This window comes from Scyliorhinus torazame, chromosome 18, assembly GCF_047496885.1.
Source record: "Scyliorhinus torazame isolate Kashiwa2021f chromosome 18, sScyTor2.1, whole genome shotgun sequence".
NCBI lineage: Eukaryota > Metazoa > Chordata > Chondrichthyes > Carcharhiniformes > Scyliorhinidae > Scyliorhinus > Scyliorhinus torazame.
In genome coordinates this window covers 76,920,844-76,935,994 of record NC_092724.1, presented here as the reverse complement: position 1 = coordinate 76,935,994, position 15,151 = coordinate 76,920,844, and the positions used below count along the sequence as shown (strand labels likewise).

Sequence of the window (15,151 nt, the reverse complement as noted above, 5' to 3'; positions counted from 1 at the left end):
CCAACAATATGGCCCCTCTCATTGGTAAATACTGTTCCCACCCCAGTCCAATGCTGGCATCTCCACATCATGTTTTAAGATAGACAGTTGTCGCAGCACTGCCTCCCAGCATCAGCTCAGCCTTCGGCCAACTGAAGAATAGAGTATTTGAGGAGCAGGATTTCAAACCTGAAATATGGTTAACCAGGGAGCAGTCATCCCCATATTCGGTGATGGACAACCTACAGCAGGCACCTCAAAATACTGGAACATTACCAGCAAAATCCTTCAAATCAAGTGACACGGAAGGCGGTCCAGTAGCAGGGTTCTCACCCAAGCCACTTTGACCAGTAGCGAGGTGCTAACCACTCAAAATCAGCTCCACTGAGCGGCGCATTTTGTTTGTATGTCTGATACCAGATTCCCAAAGCAACAACACTACTCAGAGCTGAGTCACAGCAGGAGATTCCCAGTAGGACAGTGGAAACACTTCAGGGATGTCCTCAAATCATCTGTGAAGAGGTCAATCATCCCTGCTGAGTCCCTGGATAAAAGCAACTTACTGCGGATGCTGGAATCTGAAATGTAAGAGAAAATGCTGGAAAATCTCAGCAGATCTGGCAGCATCTGTAGGGAGAGAAAAGAGCTAACGTTTCGAGTCCGGTGACTCTTTGTCAAAGCTCAGCATTTTCTCTTTCCTTGCTGAGTCCCTGGCTTGTGACCAACAAAAATGGAAAAGGCTCCTTCAGAAATCTTTGATTGAACACATCACAGACTTTCTCTGGAATGTGTAGAGGTGAAATTGAGGCATTGGAGAGAGTGTGCAAACATCTAAACAACCCATCTAACCAACCCTTCAAGCACCATCTGCAGATCGCGCATTGGATTTATCAACCATCTTACAACCCATTGAAACAGAGTCCTCAAGCTTTAGAAACTGCCTTAAAAGAATGAGGATTGCACCATTCCTTGCAGAGGAATTTAATCCTTAATATCTCTTTCATAAACCACCCATGCAGCAGATGAGGCATGATCATTTCCTGATAGACTTTTCAGGACCAACAGACAGGTTTTGTAAATACTGATGCCAGGGGAGGAGCTCTGAAATTCTTTGCCAATGTGTTTGAAATTTTCAGGTTCTGGGGTCCCTCTCTGGAACAGATCTGGACAGTCAGATCAGCTCCTGACTGAAACACCCAAACCCATGTATACATTTCTCCTATTTGTTCAGGCAGATGTTTGACTCCTATGACATGATTGTCATGATATTCAAACACACACATCATGATGGACACACTAACAGGCAAATCAGAGTACACAACACCACAACCAATCACAGACAAGAACACCAACCACATAAAAAGCACGAGCACGACACCTGGAGGTCGGTAGGTCTGGGGAGAAGGAAGCATGAAAGAGCTGTTGAAACACCACAAGCAGGGAGCCCCCCACGTGCAGAGTGCAAAGACCAAGTTGTAAATAGCAAGTTTAAATAAACAAGTGTTGTACCATATGCAACTGTGTTGGCTCTTCTGTGTGTTAGAACACCCAACACCACATGGTACAGGAGTGGATCGATACCTGCCTACCAACCTGCCATTCTGGACATGGACCACACCGGCAAACCGCAGCCGATGCAAGTCACGGGGAACCTAGGCACCAACTGGAAGCTCTACAGGCAGCGATTTGACCTGTACATCCGTGCCACCGAAAAACAGAATGTCTCGGATGATTCGAAGATTGCAATGCTCCTCTTCTACGCAGGCCCCCACCCAAATGATGTCTTTAATTCACTGGTGTTCGAGGAAGGCGAAAACCAGGCCAAATATGACACGGTCATCCTCAAAATGGACCAGCACTTTCAAACTGAAGTAAACGAAACTTTCGAAAGATACATCTTTCAGCAACGCCTGCAAGGTAAGGAGGAGCTTTTTCAACCCTTTTTGACGCACCTCCGGATTCTAGCGCAGTCCTGCGGTTACGGCACCACCACAGAGTCCATGATCAGGGACCAGATTGTTTTTGGCGTTGCCTCCAGTGGCCTACGCCAGCAGCTTCTTAAAATAAAGAGCCTTACCTTAGCGTCTGCTGTGGAAGCCTGTGTCCTCCATGAAAATGCGACCTGCCGTTTTGCCCGATTTCAGGCGTCCGAGTTGGCACGGAGGGGGTCCCCAGCCGTCGAATCGGCAAGCCAGGCCGCCCACGACGTTGAACGCATCCAGGCCGTCGATTTCTTCCCGCCCCACGGCCCGGACGACAGCGGCCGCTTCCCGCGCTTTTCGCGGTCTCCCGCGCAGGTGCGCGCCAAGAATAACGGCCACAACGAGGGACGCACTGCGCAGGCGCGCCCACCGCAAGATCGCACTGCGCATGCGCAGTGGCGCAACGAACGCCGTGACGTCATGACGTGCAGCAAGTGTGGAGGTCTACACTTAAAAGGGCAATGTCCTGCAAAATACCAACAGTGCAACAGATGTGCCATGATAGGCCACTACGCAGCCCGCTGTCGTGCGGCTCAACCCATGGATCCGGCGCATCCTCGACAACCTCGCACACGAGTCAGGACCGTCCAGCCCACGCATCAAGACTTCCAGTTAAGTGATGCAGATGACCAGGATGACTTCAGAGTTGCCGTCATTGATGTCAACAAGGTCAATGCCATCAATCCAGACGATGAGTGGTGTGCCACCCTGACGGTCAACCGATCGCGCGTCGCCTTCCGTCTGGACACCGGCGCATCCGCCAACCTGATTGCTTACTCTGCAGTCCAGGCCATGAAGGTCAAACCACTCATCACACCATCCCGGCTTAAGATGGTTGACTATAACGGGAACGTTATCCCGTCCGTAGGATCTTGCCAGCTACAGGTGACTCACAAGAGGTACACGGCCACACTCCCCTTCGAAGTTGTGGGCTCATCAAAGGACTCGTTACTGGGCGCACAAGCGTGTAAGGTCCTTCACCTGGTACAGCGCATCATGTCTCTCTCTCCAGATGAGATATCCGACTTCCCGGATGCTGAGTTCCACGCGAATCTCCATTCCCTCCTCGCTCACAACCAGGAGGTTTTTGAAGGCATGGGGACATTGCCACACACGTACAAGATTCGACTCAGACCGGACGCCATCCCTGTCGTTCACGCACCTCGCAGGGTTCCTGCGCCTCTCAAAGACCGCCTCAAGGCACAACTGCAGATTCTTCAGGACCAAGGGGTCCTATCCAAGGTCACGGAGCCCACGCCATGGGTCAGCTCCATGGTCTGTGTAAAGAAGCCCTCTGGCGAGCTCCGTATATGTATAGATCCAAAAGATCTGAACAACAACATCATGCGGGAACACTATCCCATCCCAAAACGAGAAGACCTCACCAGCGAGATGGCGCGAGCCAACATATTCACTAAATTGGATGCGTCCAAAGGATTCTGGCAGATCCAACTGGACCCGGCCAGCCGAAGACTATGCACATTCAACACCCCTTTTGGCAGATTCTGCTACAACCGGATGCCATTCGGCATCATTTCGGCATCTGAAGTATTCCACCGCATTATGGAGCAGATGATGGAAGGCATCGAAGGGGTACGTGTATATGTGGACGATATCATCATTTGGTCCACCACTCCGCAGGAACACATGCATCGTCTTCGACGTGTCTTCACCCGCATACGGCAAAATGGCCTGCGTCTCAACCGTGCGAAGTGTGCTTTCGGCCAGACGGAGCTGAAATTCCTCGGGGACCACATCTCAAGGTCCGGGGTCCGTCCCGATGCAGACAAGGTTAGCGCCATCACAGCCATGCCACGACCGGCTGACAAGAAGGCTGTCTTAAGATTCCTGGGCATGGTCAACTTCCTTGGGAAGTTCATTCCCAACCTGGCTTCTCATACAACAAACATGCGCCATCTCGTAAAAAAATCGACGGAATTCAACTGGCACCAGTCGCATCAGCAGGAATGGGAGGAGCTCAAGCACAAACTGGTCACGGCACCAGTGCTGGCCTTCTTTGACGCGACTCGCCCTACAAAGATCTCAACAGACGCCAGCCAATCTGGTATTGGAGCGGTACTCCTGCAAAAAGACAGCACGTCATCATGGGCCCCGGTTGCATATGCCTCACGAGCCATGACCCCTACCGAACAGCGCTACGCGCAAATCGAAAAAGAATGCCTGGGCTTGTTAACTGGACTGGACAAGTTCCACGACTATGTGTATGGCCTGCCACGATTCACGGTCGAAACTGACCACCGCCCCCTGGTCAACATCATTAACAAAGACCTGAACGACATGACTCCTCGCCTCCAGCGCATCTTACTCAAACTCAGGAGGTACGATTTTGAACTGATCTACACTCCGGGGAAGGAACTCATAGTGGCGGACACTCTTTCCCGAGCAGTGAGCACACCACCAGATGCGGAGGGGTTCGTGCGTCAAATTGAGGCACACGTGACTCTGACAGCAGCAAATATGCCAGCTGATGATCCTTGTCTGGCCCACATACGCGCAGAGACGGCGACTGACCCTCTGCTGCAGCGAGTGATGCGCCACATGACGGAAGGGTGGCTAAAAGGGCAGTGCCCCCAGTTTTACAATGTGCGAGATGATCTCACCAATATAGACGGGGTCCTTATGAAATCGCATAGGATCGTCATTCCACACAGTGTGCGCCAGATGATTCTTCGTCAACTACACGAAGGCCACTTGGGTGTCGAAAAATGCAGACGAAGGGCCCGGGCGGCGGTATATTGGCCGGGTATTAATGAAGACATAGCCAACATGGTGCTCAACTGCACAACCTGTCAGAGGTTTCAGCCGGCGCAACCTCCGGAAACACTTCTACCACACGAGATGGTGACGTCCCCCTGGGCGAAGGTGGGTGTTGACCTATTTCACGCGCTCGGCAGAGATTACATTGTTATTATAGACTACTTCTCAAACTACCCGGAAGTCATGCCTCTCCATGATCTGACGTCGTCCGCAGTCATTGGGGCCTGCAAGGAAACGTTTGCTCGCCATGGCATTCCAAGGACTGTCATGTCAGACAATGGACCTTGTTTTGCCAGCCGTGAATGGTCGTCCTTTGCCGCAGCATATGGTTTCACTCATGTGACATCCAGCCCTCTGCATCCACAATCGAACGGGAAGGCTGAAAAGGGTGTCCACATCGCAAAGCGGCTCCTGTGCAAGGCGGCTGATGCCGGATCGGACTTTAACCTTGCCTTGCTGGCCTATCGATCGGCCCCGTTATCCACGGGCCTCTCGCCAGCGCAGCTACTAATGGGTCGCTCCCTCAGGACGACGGTACCTTCCGTCCTGGCACCGACAACAGACCATGAGGCGGTTCTTCGGGACATGCAACTGCAGCGTGATCGCCAGAAAGGTCGGTACGACACACGAGCGACGGACCTGCCCCCCCTGTCCTCCGGAGACAAAGTACGCGTCCATCAACCGTATGGTGGCTGGTCAGCACCGGCCGAAGTCCTCCGACAAGTGGCTCCCCGCTCGTTCCTGGTTCGCATGCCGGATGGTTCCGTGCGTCGCCGCAATCGGCGCGCCCTTCGCCGACTTCCACGTTCACAGCCACACAACACGCCAGATCCTCAACAGGCTTCCGAGGATGACTTTGTGGAGCTGCCGCACATCACGCCCTTTCCATCGCCACCCATGGCCATGCCTGCACAGCAGCCGGTGGTTCTTGATCCACCCTTAAGGCGGTCAACCCGAATTCGTCGCAAACCCATTAGAATGGACTTATAATACAGTTCATATGTTTAATAAGTTGGACAATTTTACATGATAACCTGTTGTTGTTTATCGTTCCAGATGTCGTCTGACTGGACAACTGTTCAAAATTTTTTTTCTTCTTCTCTCGTTCGCATTTCTGTTATGTTATGGTACAACTGGATTCATGTGACGCACTCGACATCGCCCCATGTACATAGTTCCGTCATAGACACATGCTGCACACGACACACACACACTCTTAGATGCACTCACGTCACGATCATATTTATTACCACGTAGGCACATATCTTTGTAAAAAGGGGGGATGTCATGATATTCAAACACACACATCATGATGGACACACTAACAGGCAAATCAGAGTACACAACACCACAACCAATCACAGACAAGAACACCAACCACATAAAAAGCACGAGCACGACACCTGGAGGTCGGTAGGTCTGGGGAGAAGGAAGCATGAAAGAGCTGTTGAAACACCACAAGCAGGGAGCCCCCCACGTGCAGAGTGCAAAGACCAAGTTGTAAATAGCAAGTTTAAATAAACAAGTGTTGTACCATATGCAACTGTGTTGGCTCTTCTGTGTGTTAGAACACCCAACACCACAATGATAGTAACCCCCAACATCATATGTTCAAAACTTTACCCTTATTATTATTTTAAAAATGGATTTCCTCCTGAAATAAAAAGATGGCTGCTACAAGTCTCCTTACCACATTATTTGTGAGAGAATATGTGTGTGTAAGTGAGAGAGAGAGAGTGTGTGTGTATAAGAGTATGTGTGCCTATGTGGCAGTGTGCGTATATGAGAGAGAGTGTGTGCATGTGCATGAGTGTGTGTGTGTGCATGATTGTATTTGTGTGTGAGAAAGTGTGTTTGTGTGTGAGAGAGTGTGTTCATGATTCATATCTCAAGGGCAGCATGGTAGCATAGTGATTAGCACGGTGGCTTCACAGCGCCAGGGTCCCAGGTTTCATTCGCTGCTAGGTCAGTGCAGAGTTTGCACGTTCTCCCTGTGTCTGCATGGGTTTTCTCCGGGTGCTCCGGTTTCCTCCCACAGTCCAAAGACGTGCAGGTTGGGTGGATTGGCCATGCTAAATTGCCCTTAGTGTCCAAAAAGGTTAGGAGGGGTTATTGGGTTCGGGGGATAGGGTGAAAGTGAGGGCTTAAGTGGGTCGGTGCAGACTTGATGGGCCGAATGGCCTCCTCCTGCACTATATGGCCTATGTTCTATGAATACGTGTGTGCATGAGTGTGTGTGTGCATGTGCATGAGTGTATGCGTGCCTGATTGTGTGTGAATTAGTGTTTGTTTCACAGGTCCTTCCTGCTTATTTCTTTATTTCCCCTTTCTGTTATTTTGCCATTATCATTTTTGATCCATGGATGATTAATGGATAAGTGTCAAGCACAGAATTCAGAAGTTACCAGAGAGAACACTCTGTTAGTCTCTTCCGGTTTATAAAAGAGCTCCAGATTTGCCGGCACCAGAGAAAGAGATGGGGGGGAAATTGGTTTGATTGATTGACTGGTGGCCAATGAATTGGCCCAAAAGGCCCGGTTACAGGTGGCAATTGGATCCTATCCCAGTGGAATGGTTTTTGAGTCCCAAGGAGTTTCAGTTTGACTCCTGTCAGCACAGGGACAAGAATTGTCTCTGTCTTTCTGCATAAAGACTGTGAATGCTGTATTCCTGAGGCTGCAGAGAGCCTGAATGAATGAATCTACAGGAAAATTGTTACAGGCTGCAAACAAAGACAAGAACCTTCTCTCTCTTTCTCCAGAAAAGCTTGGAGTGCTCTATTTCGGAAACTACAGAGCCCTGATTGAATCTATAATAAAGAATACAAACTCAGAGCAAAGACTGAAGTGAAGTAATGTGCTGGAAACCACAATCTGAAACAAAGATTATTTTTTCCTCATGATTTATTTTATTCCTTTCTTCCCCTCTGTGTTGGTCTGTCTTGTGTGTTTGTGTGGAGGATGTGGTGGGGGCAAGTTAAAGTGGAGAATTAGGAATTAGATAATAGTTAACTTGTTGTATTTGCTGCATATTTCATTATTGTTCTTGTTACAAATGAACAGCAATTGTGTTTACATTTGCAAACCTGGTGACTGTATTTATTGGGCAGCCAAAATCTTTGGGTATTTTTCTAAGAATTACTGGTTAATTCACTTGTGCTCTGACTCCGGGTCAAGTGGAACTGGAGTTGACTGAGCAATAGCCCAGATTGTCATAACAGTCTGTAAGAAAGAGATTGTGTGTGTCTGAGTGAGTGTGCGTGTGAAATAGTGTGTGTGTGAGAGAGTGAGTGTGTGTGTGAGACTGTGTGTGTATGACTGCGTGTGATAGAAAGTGCGCGTGTGTGTGAAGAAGAGCATGAATTTGTGCATGTGCACGAGACCACGGGCGGGATTCTCCGACCCCCCGCCGGGTCGGAGAATCGGCAGGGGGCACGTGAATCCCGTTCCGCCGCCCCGACGCCGAATTCTCCAGCACCGGTATTTTGGTGGGAGCAGGGATCGCGCCGTGCCGGTCGGGGGCCATTGGCAGTGGCCCCTCCCGGCGATTCTCCGGTCCCCGATGGGCCGAACAACTGCCCGTTTAATGCCAGACCCGCCGGCGTGAATTACACAAGGTCTGTACCGGCGGGACCTGGCTCTGAGGGCGGCGTGCGGAGTCCTCAGGGGGTCGTGGGGGGATCCAGCTCCGGGGGGCCCCCACGGTGGTCTGGACTGTGCTCGGGGCCCACCGATCTGCAGGCGGGCCTGTGCCATGGGGGCTCTCTTTTCCTCCACAATGTCCTGTGTAAAGCTCCACCATGGCCGGCACGGAGAAGAAACCCCTGCGCATGCGCAGGAATCCCGCCAGCGGTTCTGGGAACACGCTACCTCTCCTGCGCATGCGCCAACTCGCGCCGACCGGCGGTAGCCCTTCGGCGCCGGTTGGCGCGGCGTCAATCACTCCAGCGCCGGCCTAGCCCCCGAAGGTACAGAGGATTCCACACCTTCCGGGCGACCCGACGCCGGAGTGGTTCACGCCACACTTTGGCACCGGTACGGACTGCCCGCCGAATACCGGAGAATCCCGCCCCACGTGTGCGCGTGTATGAGTGTGCGTGTCTGTGTGAGAGAGAGTGCATTTATGTATGAGTGCGAGAGTGTATTTTTCGAATGGGATGTTGCGAACAGTCCGGGCGGGATTCTCTCAGCCAGGCCGGAGAATCAGCGCGACCGGCGCGAATCGCGCCACACCGCCGGGACGCGATTCCGTGCGGAGTTTGCAAATTCTCCCCGTGTCTGCGTGGGTTTCACCCCCACAACCCAAAGATGTGCAGGGTTTGCAAACTCCGCAGATCGGTGAATCGGCGCCAATAGCGCTGGTGTGGTCGGCACGGGGCCGGTCGGGGGCCGGGATGGACCAAGCGGCCGTAACACAAAACCCGACTCCCGCCGGCGCCGGCCACATGTGGTCTTACCCGGCGGGACCTCGGAGTGGAAGGGTCCTGGGCTGGCCTGTGGGGGGGAGGGGGGTCCGACCCAGGGGGGGGCCTCCGCTGTGCACTGGTTCGCGATCGGGGCACACTGATCGATGGGCCGGCCTCTCGGGCTGGGGGCCTCCTTTCTTCCGCACCGGCCCCTTTAGCTCTACGCCATGTTCCGTCGGGGCCAGCGCGGAGAAGGGAGCCACTGTGCATGCGCGCGTTGGCGCCGGTGCCACAGTGCATGCACGCATTGGCGCCGGCCCCACTGTGCATGCGCGCGTTGGCGCCGGTGCCACTGTGCATGCGCGCATTGGCGCCGGCCCCACTGTGCATGCGCGCGTTGGCGCCGGCCCCACTGCATGCGCGTGTTGGTGCCGGTGCCACTGTGCATGCGCACGTTGGCGCCGGTGCCACTGTGCATGCGCGCGTTGGCGCCGGTGCCACTGTGCATGCGCACGTTGGCGCCGGTGCCACTGTGCATGCGCACGTTGGCGCCGGTGCCACTGTGCATGCGTGCGTTGGCGCCGGTGCCACTGTGCATGCGCGCGTTGGCGCCGGTGCCACTGGCATGCACACGTTGGTGCCGGCCCCACTGTGCATGCACGCGTTGGCGCTGGTGCCACTGCGCATGCGCGCGTTGGCGGTGGTGCCACTGTGCATGCACGGACTACGCGGCGCCCAGTTGACGCCGGGGTCAGCAGCTGGAGCAGCATGGGTCGCTCCAGGGCCATGTTGGCCCCCTGTTGGGGCCAGAATTGCTGATCCTGAGGCCATTTGACGTTGTCGAGAAACGCGACGGCGTTTACGACGGCGTCAAAACTTAGCCTCAGGATCAGAGAATCCCGCCCTCCTTCCCTGGGTTTTTTGTGTGGGAAATAAGCTAACCTTCTGCGTTCACAGAATCCCGACAGTGCAGAGGGATTCTATTCAGTCCATCGAGTCTGCACTGACCCTCCGAATGAGCACTCTGCTCATTTACCCCCGTCCACCCCGCCCTATCCCGATGACCCCATAACCTGACCTGCAAATCCCTGGACACTAAGGGGCAATTTATCATGGCCAATCCACCTAACCTGCACATTTTTGGACTGTGGGAGGAAACCAGAGGACCCGGGGGAAACTCACGCAGACGAACTCCACACAGTCACCCAAGGTCGGAATTGTACCCTGGTCACTGGTGCTGTGAGGAAGCAGTGCTAATCACTGCGCCACCCCAAACTCCTAACTGGAGTTTGCTATGGATTATTAGTAACTGGGATCACAAAAACCAAGGGATTACAAAAATATGCCACTGCCTATCTTTAAAAATTCATTCAAAACATTTTCTGTTTATGGACAGGTGGTAAGAGCAAATCAGTACAATTCGTCTGCCTCTCTCCTGGCTGTCTAACACAGGGTTATCAGTTTATCCAGACAGACTGCAAGCTTTGTGTTCTCCAGGATTCTGCGCCCAGGGCACCTCACTCACCAGTGAGGAACCTTAATATAATAACTCATAAAACCATAAGATATAGGAGCAGAAGGGCCATTCAGTCCTTCGAGTCTGCTCCACCATTCGATCGTGGCTGATACCTTACGGGGTGGAAACAATTAAATTCCTTGTGAACTTTGCAGAAGTTGAGCTCCACTGTTAAGGGGCAGAGGTCTTCTAAACAATGTATAGTTGTAGGGTATATAAAGCCACCCGGTAAGGCACTGGCAAGGCAGACTCAGTTCGGATCTACCGTGTGACGTATATAACAGTTTTTAAAAAACATTTAGAGTACCCAATTATTTTTTTTCCAGTTAAGGGGCAATTTAGCATGGCCAATCCACCTACCCTGCACATCTTTGTGTTGTGGGGGTGAAACCCACGCAGATACGGGGAGAATTTGCAAACTCCGCATGGACAGTGACCCAGGGCCGGGATTTGAACCCGGGTCCTCAGTGCCGTAGGCTGCAGTGCGTCATAGGCCGCCCAGTGATGTATAGCATAGTGATTGAAAATAAACTACGTTTCTTTGAACTGCTTGATCGGGGCTCCTTCGTGGCCCGATAAAAGTTAACATTTCCATGAGTTACATTGAATAGAATGACATGGAATTTGAAGCTTTGAAACAAGCCTTTCAGCTCAACTGGTCTATGCTGTGATGTTAACACACAAACCTCCTCTAATCTAATTATCTCCTTCCCAGCCTAATCCCACATTCCTTTATTCCATTCTCTCTCAGGCATCAAGACCCCCTTAAAACTGTCAATATTGGCATACAACTCGGAAGATCTTTGTACGAGGACAGAACGTTTTGTTGCATGCCTGACTTATTATATTTTAGATTAAACAACTGAGATATTGGACAAAGCATGTTTGAACCAATTGGTTCACTATACTCAGCTTCCACTCACCCCTGGGAATGACATACATTGGTACTGTGATACAACATGAGGTGATTGGTGAATGCAGTGACAGTTTAGGAATGTGCTCGTGTTTGTTTACTATTGTTTTCTACTTTGATTTCATTGCTGCTTTAATGGCTGTGTATGGCAGATCCCTGGCCAGTTTGATGTCGAGTGTGTTGGTGCACAACTCAGATACTCTGGTATTATGGAGGTAATTCACATTCGAAAGGAAGGCTATCCTGTCAGAATTCTGCTCCCGGATTTTATCAGCAGGTACAGTTCTGCATATTTTGATTTCTGTGTTGGTATTGACCCTGGCTGGAGTCGGGTGGAGGACTCGAGTCCTCCGGCAGCGAGTTCCAGGCACCCACTACCCTCTGTGTAAAAAAACCTCCCTCACACATCTCCTCTAAACTTTGCCTCCCACACCTTAGTAATTGACTCTTCCACCCTGGGAAAAAACTTCTGACTATCCACTCTGTCCATGCCCCTCATAATTTTATTGACTTCTATCAGATCGCCCCTCAAATGGCGTTGTTCCAGTGAGAACAAACCGAGTTTATCTCCTCATAACTAATGCCCTCTATACCACGCAACATCCTGGTAAACCTCTGCTGTACTCTCTCCAAAGCCTCGACATCCTTCCGGTAGCATGGCGACCAGAATTGAACACCATATTCCAAGTGTGGCCCGACTAAGGTTCTATACAGCTGCATCATGACTTGACAATTTTTATACTCAGTGCACCGGCCGACGAAGGCAAGCAAGCCATATGCCTTCTTGACTACCTTCTCCACCTGCGTTGCCACTGTCATAGTACATAGAACATAGAACAGTACAGCACAGTACAGGCCCTTCGGCCCACGATGTTGTGTTGACCATTTATCCTAATCTAAGATCAACCTAACCAACACCCCTTCAATTTATTGCTGTCTATGTGCCTGTCCAAGAGTCGCTTAAATGTCCCTAATGACTCTGACTCCAAATGCTGGCAGTGCATTTCACGCACCCACCACTCTCTGTGTAAAGAACCTACCTCTGACATCTCCCTTATCCTTCCTCCAATCACCTTAAAATTATGTCCCCTCGTGACAGCCATTTCCGCCCTGGGGAAAGGTCTCTGGCAATCCACTCTATCCATGCCTCTCATCACCTTGTACACCTCTATCATGTCACCTCTCTTCCTTCTTCGCTCCAGTGAGAAAAGCCCTATCTCCCTCAACCTTTCTTCATAAGACATGCCCTCCAGTCCAGGCAGCATCCTAGTAAATCTCCTCTGCACCCTTTCCAAAGCATCCACATCCTTCCTGTCATAATATCCACTCATGTATATAATGAGATGCAGACAGGCAGTGATTGACACACAGGGTAACCAATGAACACACACGACACGCAACAACCAATCACCAGTCAGGACACCACCACTATAAAGCACACAGGGCATTAAGACTCTTTCTTTCTCTACAGGACACAGCTATTGAGATAGTAAGAGTGCACAAGCCAGTGAGCACCATCACCATGAGGTAGCGAGTTAGTCTGGTCAAGCCAGTAGGAGGTTACAGTCAACTCACAGCAGACTGTGTACAGCAATCAGGAAGTTCAATAAAACCGTGTTGGACCATCTCCTGTGTCAGAAGCCTGTTTCTAGTTTCACTGCATCCAGTTGCAGTCAACTTTGAACCAACTTACTTAACACATCACTTCCTTTCATGAGGCAACCAGAACTGGACACAATGGGCGTCATTCTCCGACCCCCCAGAGGGTCGGAGAATGGCCGTTGGCCGCCGTGAATCCCGCCCCCGCCGGTTGCCGAAGTCTCCGAAGGGAGAAAAGTCGGCGGGGCGTTAATGTCGCCGCTGCCGCGGAGAATGGCACGGGTCTGCGCAAGGCAGCCGATTTTCGGCCTGCCGATATTCTCCCTTCCGGATGGGCCGAAGTCCCGTCGACGTGATGACCGTTCACGTCGACGTAAATTAAACCTCTTTTTCATCGGCGTGACCCTGTGCTCCAGGTTCACGCCGACCAGCGTGGAGGTGAGTGACGGCCTGGGGGGTTGGCTCTGGGCAGGCGATGGCGTGGCCGCAGTTTGAATGCGTGAGGAGAGGTATGTCTCGGCTTGTGTGTGTGTGTGTGCGGCGGGGGGGGGGGGGGGGGGGGGGGTGGTTAGAATAGGCTGGGCTCCGGGGGAGTGCCGGGAGGGGGTCCGTGCCAGGGAGGGGGATGGGGGGGTCCGTGCCGGGGTGGAGGTTGGGGGGGGGTCCGTGCCGGGGAGGGGGATGGGGGGGTCCGTGCCGGGGTGGAGTTTGGGGGGGGGGTCCGTGCCGGGGGGGGGGGGGGTCCCTGCTGGGGAGGGGGATGGGAGGGCAAGTGAGTTGGTCCACCTGGCCAGGTGCCAGCCTCCAACAGTTGGACCCATGCGGTCCATGCCACCTGGCTGGGGGGAGGAGGGGATATGGGCAATGATGACATGTCGTCGTTCCCCTCCCCCCACCAGGCCGTCATGTTTTCAGATCATCCAGCGATGTTGGCCGCTGTGGCGGCAGCCGCTCATGTCTATGTTGCCCTGGATGAGGAGGAGGAGGAGGAGGAGGAGGAGGAGCGTGCCAGAGAGGCGGCGCAGGCTGCTGCAAAGGGGCAGGCGGCAGCCGCCCAGGCTAGAGGGACACCCGACCGACAGGACAAGGAGGGGGAGGATGACGTCGCGGCCCCACGGCAACGGAGGCACCCGAGGGCGCCCCGTGTGTACCGGCCCAGGCAGTCATACCAGGACCTCACGGACCGGGAATGCAGGAGGAGACTCCGGATGAGCCGGGAAAACGTGGCACACATCTGCCACCTGCTGGCACACCTGTCACCGCGTGGCACTGGCGGGGGACACCCTCTCCCCGTGTCCGTCAAGGTTACGGTGGCCCTGAACTTTTATGCAACGGGGTCATTCCAGGCACCGAGTGGGGACCTGTCCGGCATATCGCAGACATCGGTGCGCCGATGCATCCGGGCAGTGACAGATGCTCTTTATGCCATGGCGCACCGCTACATCCGCTTCCCCGTGGACTGGGCCAGCCAAGATGCCCGGGCCGTGGGCTTCTCTGCCGTGGCCGGGTTCTCCATGGTCCAGGGCGCGATCGATGGGATGCACGTCGCCGTGCAGCCACCTGCAGATAACAGGGCCGTGTTCACTAATAGGAAGGGGACCAATTCGATGAACGTACAGGTGGTCTGCGACCACCGCATGATGATCCTGCACGTCTGCGCCCGTCACCCAGGCAGTGTACACGACTCATTCGTGTTGTCGCGGTCATCCATCCCCGGCATGTACGAGGGACGCCATCCCCGGCTGAGGGGCTGGTTGCTGGGCGACAGGGGCTACCCATTGCGATCGTGGCTGATGACGCCTATACGGAGGCCACGCAATGAGGCGGAGAACCGCTACAATGATGCCCATGTAGCGACAAGGGGAGTGATAGAGAGGTGCTTTCGCGTGCTGAAGATGCGTTTCAGGTGCCTGGACCTCTCTGGGGGCGCCCTCCAGTATCGGTCAGATAGGGTCAGCCGCACCATTGTGGTGTGCTGC

At 53.1% G+C, this 15,151-nt stretch overlaps 1 protein-coding gene across 1 annotated transcript in view; it reads left to right on the top strand.

Annotated features, from left to right (window-relative positions):
• myo15b (myosin XVB) overlaps positions 1-15,151 on the top strand; it is a 462,078-nt gene that overhangs the window by 173,460 nt on the left and 273,467 nt on the right. The window contains exon 8 of the mRNA XM_072481964.1: positions 11,726-11,850. Within this exon, the coding sequence (XP_072338065.1) occupies positions 11,726-11,850 (125 nt within the window). The remainder of the gene's footprint in view (positions 1-11,725; positions 11,851-15,151) is intronic.